Source organism: Propithecus coquereli, unplaced genomic scaffold (assembly GCF_000956105.1).
Source record: "Propithecus coquereli isolate 6110/MARCELLA unplaced genomic scaffold, Pcoq_1.0 Scaffold214, whole genome shotgun sequence".
Lineage (NCBI taxonomy): Eukaryota > Metazoa > Chordata > Mammalia > Primates > Indriidae > Propithecus > Propithecus coquereli.
In genome coordinates this window covers 4984037-5002579 of record NW_012146523.1, presented here as the reverse complement: position 1 = coordinate 5002579, position 18543 = coordinate 4984037, and the positions used below count along the sequence as shown (strand labels likewise).

The 18543-nt window shown below is 33.3% G+C and overlaps 1 protein-coding gene across 1 annotated transcript in view; it reads right to left on the bottom strand.

The window, feature by feature from the left end:
* The window catches only part of ZCWPW2 (zinc finger, CW type with PWWP domain 2), an 80502-nt gene that overhangs the window by 7885 nt on the left and 54074 nt on the right, over window positions 1–18543 (bottom strand). Inside the window, exons 5-6 of the mRNA XM_012644548.1 lie at window positions 3157–3215; window positions 1682–1749 (exon numbers count right to left, since the gene is read on the bottom strand). Coding sequence (XP_012500002.1) covers window positions 1682–1749; window positions 3157–3215 — 127 coding nt within the window. The remainder of the gene's footprint in view (window positions 1–1681; window positions 1750–3156; window positions 3216–18543) is intronic.

The following is an 18543-nucleotide window of genomic DNA, read 5'->3' as shown; positions in this document are numbered from 1 at the left end:
GGAGAGGAGAGGAGAGGAGAGGAGAGGAGAGGAGAGAAGAGAAGAGAAGAGAAGAGAAGAGAAGAGAAGAGAAGAAGGGGACGGGAGAGAATGAGAAAAAGAGAGAGAGTGAAGCAACTTGTGGAACATATAGCTAATAAAGGAACAGCAAATCTGGAGCAGACAACTAATGGGGAAACTTTAGCACCTGGGAATGTAAGGCAAGCAGATCCAAGAAATGGGACAGAGATTCAAGAAGATGGTGTAACTTCTTCCATTATTTGATCTAGGACTAATCCTACCTTAAGCTATGAAGAAATGAGAGATATCAGAGGCTTGGATTGAGAAATTCACCAAAGTATGAGCAGGGGATAAAAAAGTTGAAGAGGGTAAAACTTGAAAAAGAACCATTCTTTTAGGAAGTGAGTCAGCTCTTGGTAAAGGTGTTGGTCATCATTATTATTTTTGCTCTTATCATTCCATCATAATAGATGAATTTTCCTGTCCCTAAATACTGAAAAGAAAGGAGTTATAGAAGCGATACACAAATCCTCTGCTCTTTAGTTGTTCACAATGGCATGGAGGAACAAAATACAGATCAGGCTAACTATTTTAACAATTAGAGACTTTCACAGCCATATGATGTGAGACTCCTGAAGGGGTTTCCTTTACCTGGTAACTACTGAGATGTATTCATTCATTTACATGGTGGGGTCATTTTCAGTCAATGGATGCCTCCTGGCTGCAGTGGATTTGTGTGAGTTGGATGGGAGAAAGCTGTGATGTAGCCCTCAGCTACAGTGCCAGGGTCTCCTATTGGGATCTCAGTTCAGGGATAAACAGACTTTTACATTTCTACAGGAATATATGAACTGATCATATGAGGCAAAGGGACTAAATAGCCAAGAAAAGAAACCTAAGTTAGTAGGAAAACAGCAGCAGAATAAGTTTGCAAAGAGGAATAATAGAATTTTGCAGTGGTTTAGGAGAAGAACAAAAGGACTTTTTAAAAAAAATAACTACTCTATCCTTCCTCTGCCTGTTTTCCTTTCTTTTAATGAGACTATAAATGAGTGGCTTTATTTAGCCAATTAAAATGCAATGCCATAGGATCTGGGGGTGGCTTGCTTCAAGGAAGAGAGAGAGTATGGCACTGAAAATTCCTCAGGGTTTAATGGATTTTGAATATGACTGCCAAAGTTCCATATTGCAAATAAGCATTTGACTGCTTTTCAAGACTAAAGAAAATGTAGGAAGAGTAAATCACCTTTGAAAATTAAAACTTCCTCCCTGCATTCCACATTCACACTATATGTTCCAGTACCAATAAAAATGCAGTTGCAAGTCCCGTCTGCTGCTTTTCTCCCTTCTCTACTTTTGGCACTCCCAGGACCCCAATAAGTTTGGAATGGAGAAGTCTGGACTGAAACATACAGTTGTTGGTATTTCCTCTCACAACTGTGGATGCTTTACTTAAAAAAGCAAACACATGACTAAGCCAGAGAAAACTTAATTCAAGAAAGTAGAAATCCAAAGAAGAACAATTAAAAAACCCTAGTATATAAATCAATACCAACAAGGACCTGTTAATAGTTCTCATATATATGCACAACAGATCTTTTTTCCTTCAAAGGACTACAACTACATTTTGTGGAATTTAATATAGGTTAAAGAATTAAAAGCAGTATAAGCCTTTACATACCCATGTTTTCCTTTGATAAGGCATCATCTGAACAAATGTTTTCAAAAGAGCATTTTAAAATCGCTTTCCTGGAAAAAGAATTTGACAGATTTAGTTTAAAAAAGTCAATCATATATATTTAAATGACCATTCTGTATATCAATGATAATTGCAGATTATGAATATATATTTCTTTATCTTAAGGTACTTTTCCTTGGTTGTTTTATGCAGTAAGACAGCATGATGCAGTGAAAAAAAGGGGACTAATATTGATTCGTAGCCAGGCACGGTTGGCTCCTGCCTAATCCTAGCATTTGGAAAGCCAAGGTAGGAGGATTGCTTGAGGACAGGAGTTTGAGACCAGCCTGAGCCACATAGTGAGACCCTATCTCTAAGAAAAAATAAAATTAGCCGTGCATGGTGGCATGCTCCTGTGGTCCCAGCTATTCAAGAGGCTGAGGTAGAAGGATTGCTTGAGATGGGGAATTGAGGTTGCAATAAGCTTTGATAATGCTACTGCATTCTTCCCCAGGCAATAGAGTGAGACTCTGTCTCAAAAATAAATAAATAAAACATATATATTTGCACTCTCACTAGGTGCAAAGCAGCAAAGCTCTAACAATCTACCAAGCACTTTACACAGGCTTTTTCATGTAATCTTCCTCCAAAAAACCTACTAAGTAATTCTTACTCTCATTATATAAAGAAACTAAGAAATTTGAGATATCAGAGAAAATAAGAAATTTGACAACTTACAAAAATGGTTGAGCATGACAGAACTAAATTCTGTCAGACTGCAAAATCCATTCTTTTTCAACTATACTATGTTGCTGATTTAGAGTCAGAAGACATTTGTTCAAATGCTTTTTCTCTAACCATAAGATCTTGAGAAAGTCACTTAATTTTTCTAAGCTATAAATTCTTCATCTTTTAAATGGAGATAATTATGATACACTTCCTATTTGATGGGGTTAGAGTGAAGTGTAACTGAAATAAGAGAGTGAAAGTCCATTTTTAAAATTTAATTATTCATCTTCTGAAAAAGTACAAAGAAGAAGAAAAGGACTATTAGTGTCAGTCCTTGTTTCTGAGTAGGATTCCTTTTAACATAGCACTGATCACCATTCTTTAGAAACAAACTGTATGGCTAATTCGATGATAAACACTAAAACTTGTCATCAGTGGCTTATTAGTTCATTATGAAGGCCTGTTTCTCATTTGCATAATCTATTTTTAAACTAAAAACCTGCTTCTAATCTGGTTGCCCATATACTATTAATCTTTAACAGTTCTGATTCAACATATGTACAAAAATATAAAACTTTTTCCAGACTTCTAAGACTACTACTTATTGTATTAATTCTTTTAGAAAATGGTAAATACAAGATTTCCCTAGTGAAACAGAATCAAGGATCAGGGGAAATGTCATGTAATAATTAAATCCAATATATATATTTTAATTTTATCAAAATACCTTTTAATTTTAAAAAGCATACCTTTTCCTTTTTCTAAATTTGGGCTTTTTCTTTTCAATATTATTTTTGGAACCTTGCATCTATAAAACAACAACAAAAGGATGAGTTAGTTAATATGGAACTGTATTAGCTTAGTATTATAATGGGTCCTACACAGTCCAAGCAATTTAGCCAGAAGAAAACTATAACTAAATAACATAGCCCTAAATAACATTTGTAAGTCTAGTTAGTCAACCACCTCATAGTCACTTCATTTGCATTGATCTGCCAACTTCCAGGAATGATAGACTGATCTGATTTGGATGTCTATGTCCCATATTATCTATACTACCCCTTACTCACTTTTACGAAGACATACAAATACTAAATCGAATAACTTTAAAGCTGGTATGACCTCTGGAGAAAGAAAAAAAATATTTGGATGCCAGCAGTATGAAATGCAAAGCTATTTAGGTGGGAACTGACATGGTGAAGGCCCACAGGAAATATGTACCAAGATACGGCCAAAGGAGTTTAGGAGTAGGATATTCAAGTCTAAGCAAAGATAAGTGACATGTTTTGGGATGACACTAGTTAGAGAGCTGTACTGATAATGTTCCATAAAGCCTAGGGACTTCAAGGATTTTCTCTCCATAAAAAGAGAATAGGCAAAAATTTACTCACCATTCACCAGTACACAAAAGCAACAAGGTAGTATGTAGTCTGACTTGAGGAATTAGATGGAAAAAAGTAGTAATCCTAAAAGAATGAAAACACTAGGTCTATACTATCAAAGTGAGAAATTTAAATTTATGTCTCCTGAGATTTCCAAATCAAATAATTAACATGAAGATTTATCCACGATTTCTAAAATCATTAAGACAAAAGTAAGCACAAAAGCCAAACAATTAATATAAAGACTTATTCAGGATCTATAACACCACTTTAATGTTCAGAAATTTAAAATTAAGGGCATGAAGATTATCTGGAGAAAAAACCCTACAAAATAATTATATATTCATTACATAATTCAGTTTGCATAAATTTCAAAAACAGGCAAAACTATAATAAGATATGGCACTAGAAGTCAGGATACTGGTTACGTTGGATGTGGGGAATGTGAGTAGGAGAGGTTATGAGAATACTTCTGGGATTCTGAAAATGTTTTATTTTTTTATCTGGTTAGAAGGGAATGTTCATTTTATAAAAGTTTATCCAGATTTATTTACATATATGATTTTCATTTTTATATGTTTGTATTATAGTAATAAATCTATATTAAAAGTAAACATGTTTAAGTTATCAAAGGGTTAAAAAGGAAAAGAAACCATAATGAACAGGGTCAAGTCTCTGTAACATCTATGACCTATGGAAGAATTTATAAAAGAACCAAATAGTACTTCTAGAAAAGTCAAATGATTGAATTTACAATTTGATGAATGAGTTAAAGAGCTCATTAGAAGAGAGAGAACAAGTACTCTGGAAGGTAGATTTAAAGAAATCCCCAAATCTACAGCAGAGAGAGATAAAAAGAATTTTTGAAAGAGTAGTTAAGAGTCATGGAGAATAGAATGATAGAGTCCAGCATACTTCTGAAAGGAGTTCCATGAAGGTAATAAAGAGAGAGAAGGAAAGAGAAAATATATGAAGTGATAATGGCTAAGAATTTTCCAAAATTAAATAATACAAATTGTAGAAGCCCACAGTACCAAGCAAGAACAATAAAAATCCATATTGTGACACACAATGGTGAAATTGCACACAGAAAAATCAAAAAGTAGATATTAAAAGCAATGAGATGGAAAAGACAGAGTATAAAGCAATGACAATTTGACTGTAATAGACACAATATCAACAACAATACCTAGGAATATATCTTCAATTAAATTATACCCAACAAAACTGTAATTCAAGATGGTAGCCACATATTGTGTATTTGTTGAAGCTGTTTGAGGAATACAAGAAGGTTCAATAACATTTTTTCTTCTTTTTTTTGATTGTTTCCAGGATTATAAAAAAATTAAAATTTTAATAATACATTTTTTTGAAGAGAGTGAGAAAAGGTATAACTTTGCCAAAAGAGCTACTAAAGGATGTACTTGGGAGGAAGAAGATTGAACATAGAAGAATCAAAAAAGAAGTGGAGATAAGTAAATTAATTGCTAAACCTGGATAAATTTATGTAAATCTAAATAAATACTGACCTAAAAAAAGACTAATTGAAAATGGAGCAAAGAACAAGGAGGATTTATAAAAGTAGATAACTGAACAGAAGAGGGAAAAGGGGGTAGACCAAGGTAAAAGTGTTAATATTTTAAGAACACTGAATTATTCAAAAGGCGAGAGATGGTGACTAAATTTAAATTGTTAAACCAATTAAACGTATTCATATTTAAGGATAATTACCAAAATAAGAGAAATGCAATTTGCAATTTTTTAAAGAAAATTCATTTTTATTATATCTCAAAATGTGTACCTCAATGTGTAGAAAAATGTATAGATTTAATACTTAGACAGATAATGTCAGTCTAATCAGTACATTTATTATTTGGAATTTGCTGCTAACATTTTTTCTTTCTGTACAGTATGCATTCCCTTTAAAATCTTGCTTATATTATGTACTTTCTTTCACTGAATTTGCAAGTTTTATAATTTTAATCTAAACCCACTTTAAGCTATCAGTTCCCATGAGGTAGGGTCCAATAATCTGACCCATATAAAGAACGGATACTTGTTCCTAGTTGGTCCACATCTGGATAGCTGATAAACTTCATGGGTCCCCTCTTGTCATGAAATTCTACTCATCCTCCAGACTGTCACCATGCCTACCTCTTTCCTTCTTTTCTCTCCAGTGTTGATTCCGTCCAAAGTCTTTTTTGACATCTGGGATAGATTCTTAACCGTGACTCTCATCTTGAAAATCAATCAAAGAGTCTGCAAGTTCCAAATCGTATAGCTACTCAGTGGTAAAAACTCAGTCTGGTTTCCTTAGTGAACATGGAGTAGATCTTCCATTCCAATTTTCCCAATCCCTGCTAATGCTTTGTAAATGACTAATACAGTTAAGAAAATTGTCCATCATCATTTCCTTATGGAAAATCCTAGGCTTTCCTTAGAGAAAATGGTGGCTTCTTTCCATATGTCTTCAGGTTGGCTGAGGTTCCTCTGGGCTTGGTAGAGCAGCTCTGATTCACAGTGAGGTAGACTGAGCTACTTTCCTACAGGTCTAGAGTTGGTTGAGGTAGCTCTGCTCCACATGACTCTCATCTTCCTCAGACTATGGGTAAACTTGAGTTAGGCCAGAAGTGCAAAATAAAAACAGAAATACTCAAGGCCTCTTAATGACTAGGCTTAGAAGTGACAGTGATCTATGTCATTTGTCACACTGTCACACTGTCACTTCTATCTTATTCCATGGGCCAAAGTAAGTCAAGGAGCTCAGCCAAAGTCAAGGAGTGAGGGAATATACTCTTCCTCTTTAGAAGGAGCAACTGCAAAGGGTGTGGTTACAGGAAGTTGGTCACACTTCCTGATTCTAAAACTTATGACAAAGCTACAAAAATCAAGACAATGTGATATTGGGATAAGAGTAGAAGAATGGATCAATGGCATAAAATTGGGAGTCCAGAAATAAACTTTTACATTTATGGTCAATTGATTTTTCAAGGATGCCCTGACAATTCAATAAGGAAAGAACAGTCTTTTCAAGAAATGATACTGAGGCAGCTGGATATCTACATGCAAAATGACAAAGTTTAACCTCCACCTCATATCATATATAAAAGTTAACTCAAAATGGATCAAATATTTAAATATAAGAGATAAAACTCTTAGGAAAAAACACAGAAGCAAATCTCATAAGCCCAAATTAGTTAATGGTTTCTTAGATATCACACCAGAAGCACAAACAACAAAAGAAAGAATAAATTGGATATCATCAAAATTATAAACTTCTGTGCTTTTAAAGGACACCATCAAGAAAGTGAAGACAATCCACAGAATGGGAGAAAATATTTTCAAATCATATATCTGATAAGAAAATTATATGTAGGATATATAAAGAACTCACAACTTAAAAATAAAGATAAATAGCCAATAAAAATATGGTTAAAGAATTTAAATGGACATTTCTCCAAAAAATATGAATGGCCAATAAGAACATAAAAAGATGCTTATTATTATTAATCATTAGAGGCTGAATATCAAAACCACAATGAAATACCATTTCACACACATTAGGATAGCTAAAATAATAGAAAAAAGACAGATAATAACAAGTGTTGACAGGAATATGGAGAAATTGAAATCTTCATATATTGCTAATGGGGACGTAAAATGGTGCAGCCACTTTGGAATACCGCTTATTAGTTCCTCAAAATCCCAAATGTAGAGTTACCCTATGATCAAGCAATTCCACTCCTAGGTATATACCCAAGAGAAATGAAAGCATATGTCCACATGAGAACTGGTACATGAATGTTCATAATAGCATTATTCATAATAGCCAAACAGTAGAAACAACTCAAATGTCTACCACTGGATAAAGTGAGGGATATTCATATAATGGAATATTAGTCAGCCATTAAAAATAATAAAGTACTGATACATGCTACAATATGGATTAATTTTAAAATCATTATGCTAAGTGAAGAGTGAAAAGCCAGAGACCATATGTTTTATACAATTCCACTTATCCAAAATGTCCAGAAAAGGCAAATCTACAGAGACTGAAAATAGATTAGTGGTTGCCAGGGACTGGGGAGAAGGTGGGAAATGGGCAGTGCCTGCTACTAGGTATGGGGTTTTCCTTTGGGGTGATGTAACACCGTTCAAAAATTACATAGTGGTATTGGTTGCACAAATTTGAATTTACCAAAAACCTCTGTAAAAGAGAGTATCGTATAGTATATAAATTATGTCTCAATAAATCCATCATTAAGGTTAATTACATGGAAAACTTGAAAATAAGGGGCTAGAATAAAATATATCCATAATTATTAACAAAAAGAACCCTGATATAGCAATATCATGTGAGACAAAAAGCAAATGTTAAGTCAAAACATAATCAGAGATAAAAAGGATTATCGTTCAATGCTAAAAGAAACAATCCACTCAGAAATTATAATTGTCCTGAAACTGTATGTGCCTAAAATCTTAGTGCTATAGTTCAGATGTTTGTCCCCTCCAAACTCCATGTTGAAATTTGACCCCCAATGTTGGAGGTGGGGCCTAATGGGAGGTTTTAGGGTCATGGGGTCAGATCCCTCATGATTAGATTATTGTCCTATCTCAGGGGTGAATGAGTTATTACTTTATTAGTTCCTGAGAGAGCTGGTTGTCAAAAAGAGCCTAGCAAACCCCCCATCTCTTGCCTCCTCTCTTGCCATGAGATCTCTGCACATGCTGGCTCCCACTTGCCTTCTACCATGAGTGGAAGCAGCCTGAGGCTCTCACTGGAAGCCAACCAGATGTCAGTGCCATGCTTCTTGTACATCCTACAGAACTGTGAGCCAAATAAATGTCTTTTCTTTATAGATTACCGAGCCTCAGGTATTCCTTTATAGCAAGACTAAATGGATTAAGATACTTAGCTTTAAAATACACGAAATGAAAATGGACACAATTACAAGTAAAAACAGCTGAATCTACAAGTTTTTTTTTTTTACCTCTCTTAAAATTACTTACAGAATTTACCTCTCAAGAAAATAATAAAGTGGACACAAAAAATTAGTGAAGAAATAGGAGAGTTCAACAACACAAGTAATAAGCTTAATCTAATGAACATATATTGAACCTGGCATTGAATAATTAAAAAATACATATTGTTTTCAAGCTTGAAACATTTACAAATTTGACCACTTACTGGGTCACAAAGGAAGTCTCAAAAATATTAAAAACAATCCCTATTTTATAGACCACATTCACTAACAAAAATGCAGTATCATATGAAATCAAAACTCAAAAGATAGCTGACTAAAATTTGTAATCAGTTCAGAGGTATAGAAGGATTCACACTCTCCTATGAATCTTTCTGTGACAAAAGTTATGATCTATATCATTTGAATCAGAGCTAATGTTTCTAAGCCAGAAATCCAATGCAACCCTGTCTTCAAAATGTTTGTTAGTGTCTTTTATTCCTAATCTTTTCACTTTAATTTGCCAACATGAGCAATTTCTTAGTTCATGTTGTCTAATTCTTTCACTGTTTCACTGATCTTAATTTTACTGATCTTGAATCAACTGCAAGAGTAGGAACAACTTTTTAAAAAAATATATACTAAATGTTTTGCAGCTAGTAATGCCATTCACATTTAAAAGCATTAACTATAATGAGATGACAGTTGAATTTAATAACTCTCAAGCATTATTAAACAGCTTAAATATCTTAATAATCATTCAAAGGAGGTTTACATGAAACACTCAGGGAATTCATATCATTATGATGCTAAAGACTAAGTGGTGTTTTGTGATCTTCAACCTCAAGGTAATATCCAAATATTTTTTCCAGGAGATCTCTCTCTCTCTCTCTCTCTCTTTTTCTCTCTCTGTTGGTGTGTGTAGAGTTAAAAAGCATACAAAACATTTTTGTCTAAATCATCGATCTACATCTCCAAAGACAATGTAGAGCTATTATTTCTATTTTGTTATTAAGTATCAGCTTAAATTATCTGCACATTTTGAGTATGAAGTGAAAGGGTTACTACAAGAGGAAATAAGATTAAGATAACAAAGTGAAAGCTACTTTGTAGGTATTAGTAGAAATAGCACTAAACAACTACCATAAATCAGGGAGATTTGTGTTGAAGATAATAAATTCCTTTTCTGCTTTGTTAAACATTCCACAGCAACTAAAATGAAATAGTCAGTATTTGCCAAAATGCCCACACCTCCTGCTCTGAGCCTTTCTGATGTGATGGAGAAGAGCACAGAATTTGGCATGACAGGTTCTAAAGTTAAACAACAGCTCTGCCACTTACTGGTTGTATCACTTTTGGTAAGTCAGTTGACCACTTCAATAGCTAGCAAAAGTCTGGTATAAAGTAAATACCTAATACATACTTGCTACCTAAATGACTATTCTGCATTTCAACGTCTTCTTTGTTAAATGACTAAAAAATATCTACCTCAAAGTATCTGGGGGAAGACTAAGTTAAATAACATGCCAGGAAGCATCCAACTGTGCATGCCAATTAGTTGTTGAATCACTGTTTACCTCTGGGCCAGGGTCTGAATTCTATCCTTTGTATTTATAGCATACAACTGAGGGACTTGGTATTCTAGCATTGTTTGACCTCGAGTAGTGTACTAGTTTCCTAGGGCTGCTATAACAAACTTAGAAAGCAACAGAAATTTATTATCTTACAATTCTTTAGGATAGAAGTCGGTCCCTTCTAAGGATACTCATCATTAAATTTAATGCCCATCTAATCCAACACAATGTCATCTTAATATCCTTACCTTAATTATATCTGCAAAGACCCTTATTCCAAACAAGGTCACATTCTGAGGTTCCTGGTGGACATATCTTTTTGGGGCCACAATTCAACCCACTACAAGTAGATACTGCAGTCTTTACCTATCCCATCCCTTCCACTTCTCTTCTCACTGTTTCATAGCTGATTCTCCTATGTTGTCTACTATTCATAGTAAGGACCACAATGTGACAGAATTAGCAATACCTAGGAGCTTGTTAGAAATGCAATTTTTTATGCCCACTCTAGGCCTACTGAATCAGAAACTTTGGGGAGTTAAACACAGGAATCAGTATTTAAATAAGCTCTTTAGGTGACTCTGAAGCAAAGTAAGATTTTCGAGGCATTGGTCTAATGCATCCAATCCATACACACAAATATAACACTATATAAGCGTCATTGATTTTAAAGAAACCAAAATAAGTATTAATTATTTCCTTGTTACATGTAAAAAACAAAGAGGCATATGTATAGAGATCCTAAGTTCCTTTACTGAAAAAGAATATATATACATATACACATACACACACATATATATATATAATGATAATTAGGATTGCTAACTGGAATGGCAAATGATAGAATTGCCTTTAATAACAAAGGACAGAATGTCTGTAAGAATTCTGTTTACATCAGATTTATATAATCTGTATATACTGACGTAACATTGCCCCATTTTCTTAAGTCATGATTCATCTAAATAAAAATCTTTTTTATTTTTAAGTAAAAAGAACAAGTTTGTTAGCTGTGTTAAATCTGAGAATGTAAAATTTTGATTTGACATTTTATGTTCATAGAAGACATATCTATGTTTTGTAATCTTCTTTTGAGAGTAATTGTCAGTCAATAGTCACTAAAAAGTTGCCTACTTTGACAGAATTTCCAAAAGTGAACTGTACGCTCTGAATAATGTACATAAACACTTGTTAAAAGTTATCACATAGAAGAAAAAGCCAATATCCTCATTTCCCTTTGGAAAATGTGCTGGGAAAACCTGCTTGGAATAAGGATGAGAACTAGTTACATGCAGCTTTATAGGTGATGGTTGTTACTTAATCTGAGTATCTAGAAAGTATAGAAAATATAGTTAAGTCTTTGGGCCTAGACAATGATTGCTTTCAACTCTCCTTAGAAAAGGAGGGGAAGATTGAAATGATCATTTTCTGGCCCTATTTTAGACACTATTTCAACAGAAAAAATACAAAAACACAAATCTAGTGTTTCTCATATAAATGTCAATCAATTGCCACATACTCCAGCCTAGTCACTCCGTAGCAGAGTTCAGCATTCCTGCGAGATTTGGATAGTAACAGAGACCAGTCCCTGGCAACATGACTTATAAATATCTTGCTGTCCCCTGAACTTTCTCTTCAGGCACATATAAGTTCACAATAAAGCACTGTGGATTTCTCTGCTTTGAGGAGCTTATCAGAGAAAACAATGGAAGATCGTGTATTCAAGCAGTGAGCTGAGACACAGGAAAGTATTTTTCCTAAAATGGAAGTTGACCCTAGCCCTACCTTAAACAAAGGGCATAAAAGGCCTTCTATTAAAACCTCCAATCCTGGCTTACCATAGGAGTAATGGGAAACTTCAAGGAGCTCTATGTTTTGGTACTTCACTGATAGTTTTTAGTGTCTTAGACTTAATTTTTTTAAATGGTCTTTGACTATCTTTTTTAAAAAACAATATTTATTTATTTATTTAAGACAGTCTCTCTCTGTCACCCTGGATAGAGTGCAGTAGCGTCATTGTAGCTCAATGCAACCTCAAATTCCTGGGCTCAAGTGATCCTCCTGCCTTGGCCCCCCAGGTAGCTGGGACTGGAGACATACACCACTAGCCTGGCTAATTTTTCTATTTTTAGTAGACAAGGGGGTCTTGTTCTTGCTCAGGCTGGTCTTGAACTTCTGAGCTCAAGCAATCCTCCTACCTTGGACTCCCAGAGTGCTAAGATTACAGGTGTGAGCCACCACGCCTGGCTGGACTTTGACTACCTATACCAGGGATAATATTATACATGGAAATTCAGGTTTGTTTTTTTAAAAGAACAGATTTCACTCATATCTGTAAAAAGTCTGAGAATACTAAGGGCTAATCCAAACAGTATGTCCAGTGAGGGAAGAACCCACCGAAAAGCAGAACTTACGGCACAGTTGTTCATCGATGGAATGAAGCCAGTAAATTAGATGATTTGACCTCTAATTGGAGACTCTCTAAAAATCTAAGTTAGTTAGAAACAATTCCTATTTTTGGACAGTTTCTTCTATAGCCACTGGACATCTCAGCAAGGAGAATGTTGGGGGAAGTTACAGTTTCTAGGGAAGGCTTTCTAGAATCTACATATTCAGTTAAATTTTAAAAAGCTGATGCACAGAGAACATTCAATGGTTACAGTACTCATATTACACTATTATTCTGGACAAAAGAATGACTTTTGAGAGCTTCATTATCTGTTTTTTTAATTTTTTTGTCCATGAACCACAGTAGTAAGGATAACCAGCCTGGTTCTTCAACCCACAGATCATCGTCAAATGTTCTGAGCATTTATCCTCAGCATAACACATAAGAAGATCTCTCTATCACATAGGAATTGACAGACTATTCACAATAGCACAATCAAAAAAATTCTTTTAAAAATTTTGTTCAGTGTATAGCATAGATTTAAGATGTGTAGCTAATATAAGCATTTCATGCTACAGCAAATTATTTTTGGAACAAAGTGAAGGTGTTAAATACATAAACAAAAATAAAGACAAACAGCACCTCAAAGTTACTAGATTTTAAAGAATTTAAAAAGTAATATAATTATTTATAGACTTTCAAAGAAAGAAAATAGATTTGTGTCATTTAACATAAATGAAAAGTTGAAAGATTTGTGGACAGAAGCCAAATGTTTATAAATTTTAAATTATAGATTTGAATTCTAATGTTATAAACCAATTCTATTAATTTTCACTGACATTATATTTTTTTCCAGTGATAACATTCTTGTTTGCAAATAGGAGAACAATAGTTGTGACTATTAGGCGTAGCAAGATAACTTCATATCTAGTGTAATAGCTATAATCTATAAAATACAAACTCATTTAAATTCCTATTCTATGTTATATCAATAATCTATTGATTAATAATATTGTTTTTGGTTTTAATGGAATGGAGTGCAGAAGGTAATGGTGAACAAGAAATATTCCAAAGTTTAGATGAAACCCAGATTCATCTTGTGCTGAGCTCAATGTTGGAGATAGGACTTAATGTGTCTCTGAATCAGAGAGAAAGGATCGCATTTGCAATAAACATAATCAACAAAATAAATTGAAGAAAACTGCACACCATAACCTTTAGTCCCAAATAACAAAGGATAACACTGGGAAGCTATTCTTCATTTGATAACTGGGACTCAAGTTGGAGACGTTTTTGTTACTTAACAAAAGAGCAATCACATTTTGTGGAATTCTCTTTATTGCCTTCTGGTTCAAAGTTAAGATACAGAATGGAAAACAGGAGGAGTTAAGATGGAAAGTTTTGAATTTCTGGAATCTGCATCGCTAGATTTTAAGTATTACCAAACTCAAATTCCAAGTAAATCTCGAGTGAATTTTTAAATAGGCATTAGGTATAGAGAAACAAAAATTAATACAAAATTACTTTTCATAAAATGGTGACATTCAAAAAGAATACTTTTTTGTTTGCTTTTTACTAATAAGGATGAAAATAATTCTTAAACAACAAGAGAAAAAAATCACCAATAATAAACATCAATTTCGGTTTACCAAGCACCAGATCTGCATAATTAAACCCAGAATTTTCTCAGACAAACCACTACACTGGTTTAGGAAGGCATCACTAATACTCCTCTCAACTTCCACCCTCTACTGCACTCCCTCAAAACTGCAACCCAGCAACAAACAGCAAGCAGGCCAGCAGCCCTGTGGATGGAAGTACTGCTCCTTATAGATGGCTGCTAGCCAACACCTCTCCCTCTACATGACCTGTGTACTTGGGGAATAGCATGGTCCTCACAGTAGGACACTGTTGTTTTATCTCCAGGGAAGGAAAACAAAGGAATTTTCAATTCTGCTGTATTCACCCCTAACACATATTTCACATATTTCCCCTGTACTCCCAGTTCCTCCCACTCCCACTGGCCATCTTATGAGAACTACAAGTAGGCAATTTGGCTGAAGTTAGATCCATGGACTGAAAGTCAAATCTGAAAGAGGGTTTAGCAAATATACAAATCCCAAGGTAGACTTTTTTTTTTTTAATTTAAGGAGCAAATGTGATCATTCACATCAGAAAATAGGTATTCTGAAACAAGGAATTTTTGCTTGCTCCCATAAATGGTATATAAAAGGCTTTGGAATTCAAGATTAATCTACTTTGTCTAATTTTAATATTTTACTACTAATTTTTAGCCTATAGAATTCCTATAAACTGTAATTCAAGACAAAAGAGGTAAATCTTGCAATATAGTCAAGCAGATTTAGTTATTAAGCTACTAAAGAGTAAAAAATTGTTAAAAATCTCTCTCTGGAAAGCTGTTTTAACATTGCCATGTAATGAGGCAGTTTCCCTCTGCAGATTTTGAGCACAGGGTAATTGAAATTACTATAAAAATAACTTTCTATGTTAAGGTTTCCACTGATGATTAAATGGACAATTTTCTATATTAATATTTATTTTTATATACACTTGAAAAATAAAAATGCACATCACAAGAGTGCATTTACATTTTAAAATTGATATTAGGAAACTTTCTGGGTGAGGAAAATTCTCTATTTTGATTGGAGTTACATGAGTGCATTTAAGAAAAATTCATCAAACTATATACTTTACACTGTACACATCAAACTGTACATTTCACTGTGTTTAAATTTTACCTCAATAAAAAATTAAGTTTAAAAAGAAAGTCAATCTAATGTGTTAAATGAAATTTATGGGAGACCATTGTTGTAGACTGAGCTCCTACACTAGGTCCCAACAGATCAGACCAAACCAGAATGGAGTCATTTATGCTAGGTGCCCATGTAATCAAACTGAACTTAGAAATGGGCCAGTTTTCCAAAAAACAGGAGATTCACAGCAACCAATCATTAAGGGGCCTGGTCAGTCCAAGTCAGCATAATAAGAAAGTCCTCTCTGCTTCAACCAATACAAGGAAAGTAACCTGAAGAAATAACCTGATGCTAACCAATTTGCTTTTTGCACTTTGCTGTTTCCATGTTCCTGCTAGGGCTGCCTTACAAAAGCTGATCATTTTGCTAATCCCAGCAGAACGTCCTTCAGTTTCATAAATGAAATGCTGCTGGATTCATGAATTGCTAATAAAAGCCAATTAGCTCTTTAACTCAATTTGTTGAAATTTTGTTCTTTGACAACTGAAAGAAAACTATAGTAACCATACAGAAAACGGCAAAATGGTGATAGAATATCTCAATGATTCAACTTTGGAGGACACTGGCCTATGAAAAGGTGAATGATGCCCACAAAGTAGAATCCAAAAGGAAACTAAATGAATTTTGAAGCCTGACTGTGACTCTTCTCAAGGTGTTCTGCTGCTTGCTATTCCCTTCCGAGATTTTTCTCTGCCTAGAGCAACAAGCCAGCAGTAGGGATCTGTTAAAATATTTATCTTTGGGTAAGGATGCATATAAAGCTAAGTATATTAAGTGAGTTGCAGTATATGAATTCCATATTAATAGCAAGCTTAGCAATTAACATAAACATCTAGACATCTAGTCACAAAATATAAGCAACTTATCTCGCTAACTGGGCTAATGAAAATTTTCTGCTTGTTACAAAGAATTTTTATAATAACTTTGGGGAAAAATATTTTTTATCAGAAAACATAATAGCCTAAATTCCTCATACACAAATGTATAAATCAAGAAAGTGGCCATTAATTTTGTCTTTCAAATGGCATAAGTTAAATTCTCAGCATTAATAAGTGTTATGAAAAATGGCACATGTAATTTCTATATGTAAACCAAAAAAATTAAAAAACAAAACATAAAAGAAATCCTTTTTCAGTTAGTAAAAATATTTGGGATAGAGTTAATTTGAAATATGTAAAACTCTCCATTAAAAAAACTAAAAAAAATGAATAGAGAGACATGGGTGCATTTAGTATTGTAAATATGGAATTTCTCCCTAAATTAGTACATAGATTTTTTATAATACAAATAATCATCTCAACAGAATTTTTCTTGTGACTTGACCAAATAATTCTAAGGTTCAACTGAAAAGTAAACAGGTAAGAATTATAAAAATATTTTTTTGAAAATTTAGAGTAATGAAGGATCACTAACCCACACATTAAAGAAAAGATAGAGAAATAACAAAGCAATTTGGAACTCATTTAAGACCAAATACATAAATAAATATAAAAATAAGTATTTTACATATTAAATTCCATATGTTATAAAGAATAAATTATATATTATAAAGAAGATAAAAAACAATAAGGTATGGAGAGATTACTTATTAGTCAATAAATGTTATTATGATAACTTGGTTAGCAAGTTACAAAAAAGTTTTGTTATACCCTATCCTCATACCACATATAAAAATAAATCATACTCCCATAATAATAGCTAACATTTATTAAATGTTTCCTATGTTCCAAGCACTAAGCTATGTGTTATATATAAACTGTCGGAGCAATACTTTTTTATAATCCTTTTATTTTCATTTAAGAGAGGAGGAAATTGAGAACTTAGAGAGTTAAGCAGTTAACTTAAGATCACCCTGCTAGTAGGTGATAAGAGTCAGAACTCATATCTCAAGAGTCTATCTCTAGACATCCTCCCTCTTACCTCTTACCCATTTTACTGCACTATTCTATACAAGGAAGTTTATACTATTAAAATAAGATAAATTGAAAAGCCAATAAATGTAGATGTGTCCACATACAAATATTTAACTTTCATATTTCCAGGAAAAAATAGGAAAAGCAAGTAATACACTGAGAAAAGCATATGCAGAAACTATAACTAGTAACAATTAACTAAAATATTAAACTAAAGAATTGATATCTTTATTACTAGTATATAAAAAGTTGATATACATTTGTAATTAAGAACTCAGACACAGACAATTTACTTCAAGTCAAAGAAATACAAATTAAAACAACAAAGTATGATGTAAACTGACAATATCTTTATTATATTAATACCTGTAGATGACAATTGTGGCATTTGCATGCACTGCTGGTGAGAGAATAACAACTTGACAGCATGTTCCTATTTCTTTTTCAATAATCCTTCAACCGGGAATTATCCTAAGGAAGCAATCCAAAAAATGGGGTGGGAGAGGAAGCTATACTGATGAAGATTTTCATCAAAGTGTTACCAGTAACAACAGGAGAAAGGTTAAGCGATCATAAAACATATTTTGTATTAATGAAAGGGCAGTCTTTTAAAGCATGTCAAAAAAGCCCAGAAATTTCCAAAGAAAAGATTTTACCATATAAATACAGCAAAATAACTACAAAAAATTTAAAAGGAAAACTCCAAAAATGTTTGCAGCATATTGACAAATATTAATCAGTAACTAATGAAAGTGCCTATGACTACAAATTAATCAGAAAAAAAAAAAGAAGCCCATGGAAAAAATGGTCAAGGGGATTCATAGGCAGTTTTCAGAAGAAATATAATGTTCAATAAATATATGAAAGATGCTCAACTCACTGTCAAAAAATAAACAACAGCAAATTAAAGTAACAATGAAATACTTTTCTTTTTAAACTTGTGGCAAATACATTAAGAATGATGATATCTAAAGCTGAAAAGGGGATAAAAAAAGACATTCATAGTCTGTTGATAAGATTATATCAGGTACAACTGTTTTGAAGAGCAATTTGGCACTACTGGATACAATTTTTTTTTTTTTTTGGTTTCCAACTTGATTTTATTTTCAGTTTTTCTGTGATATAATTAAATCTTTGAATTTTTTT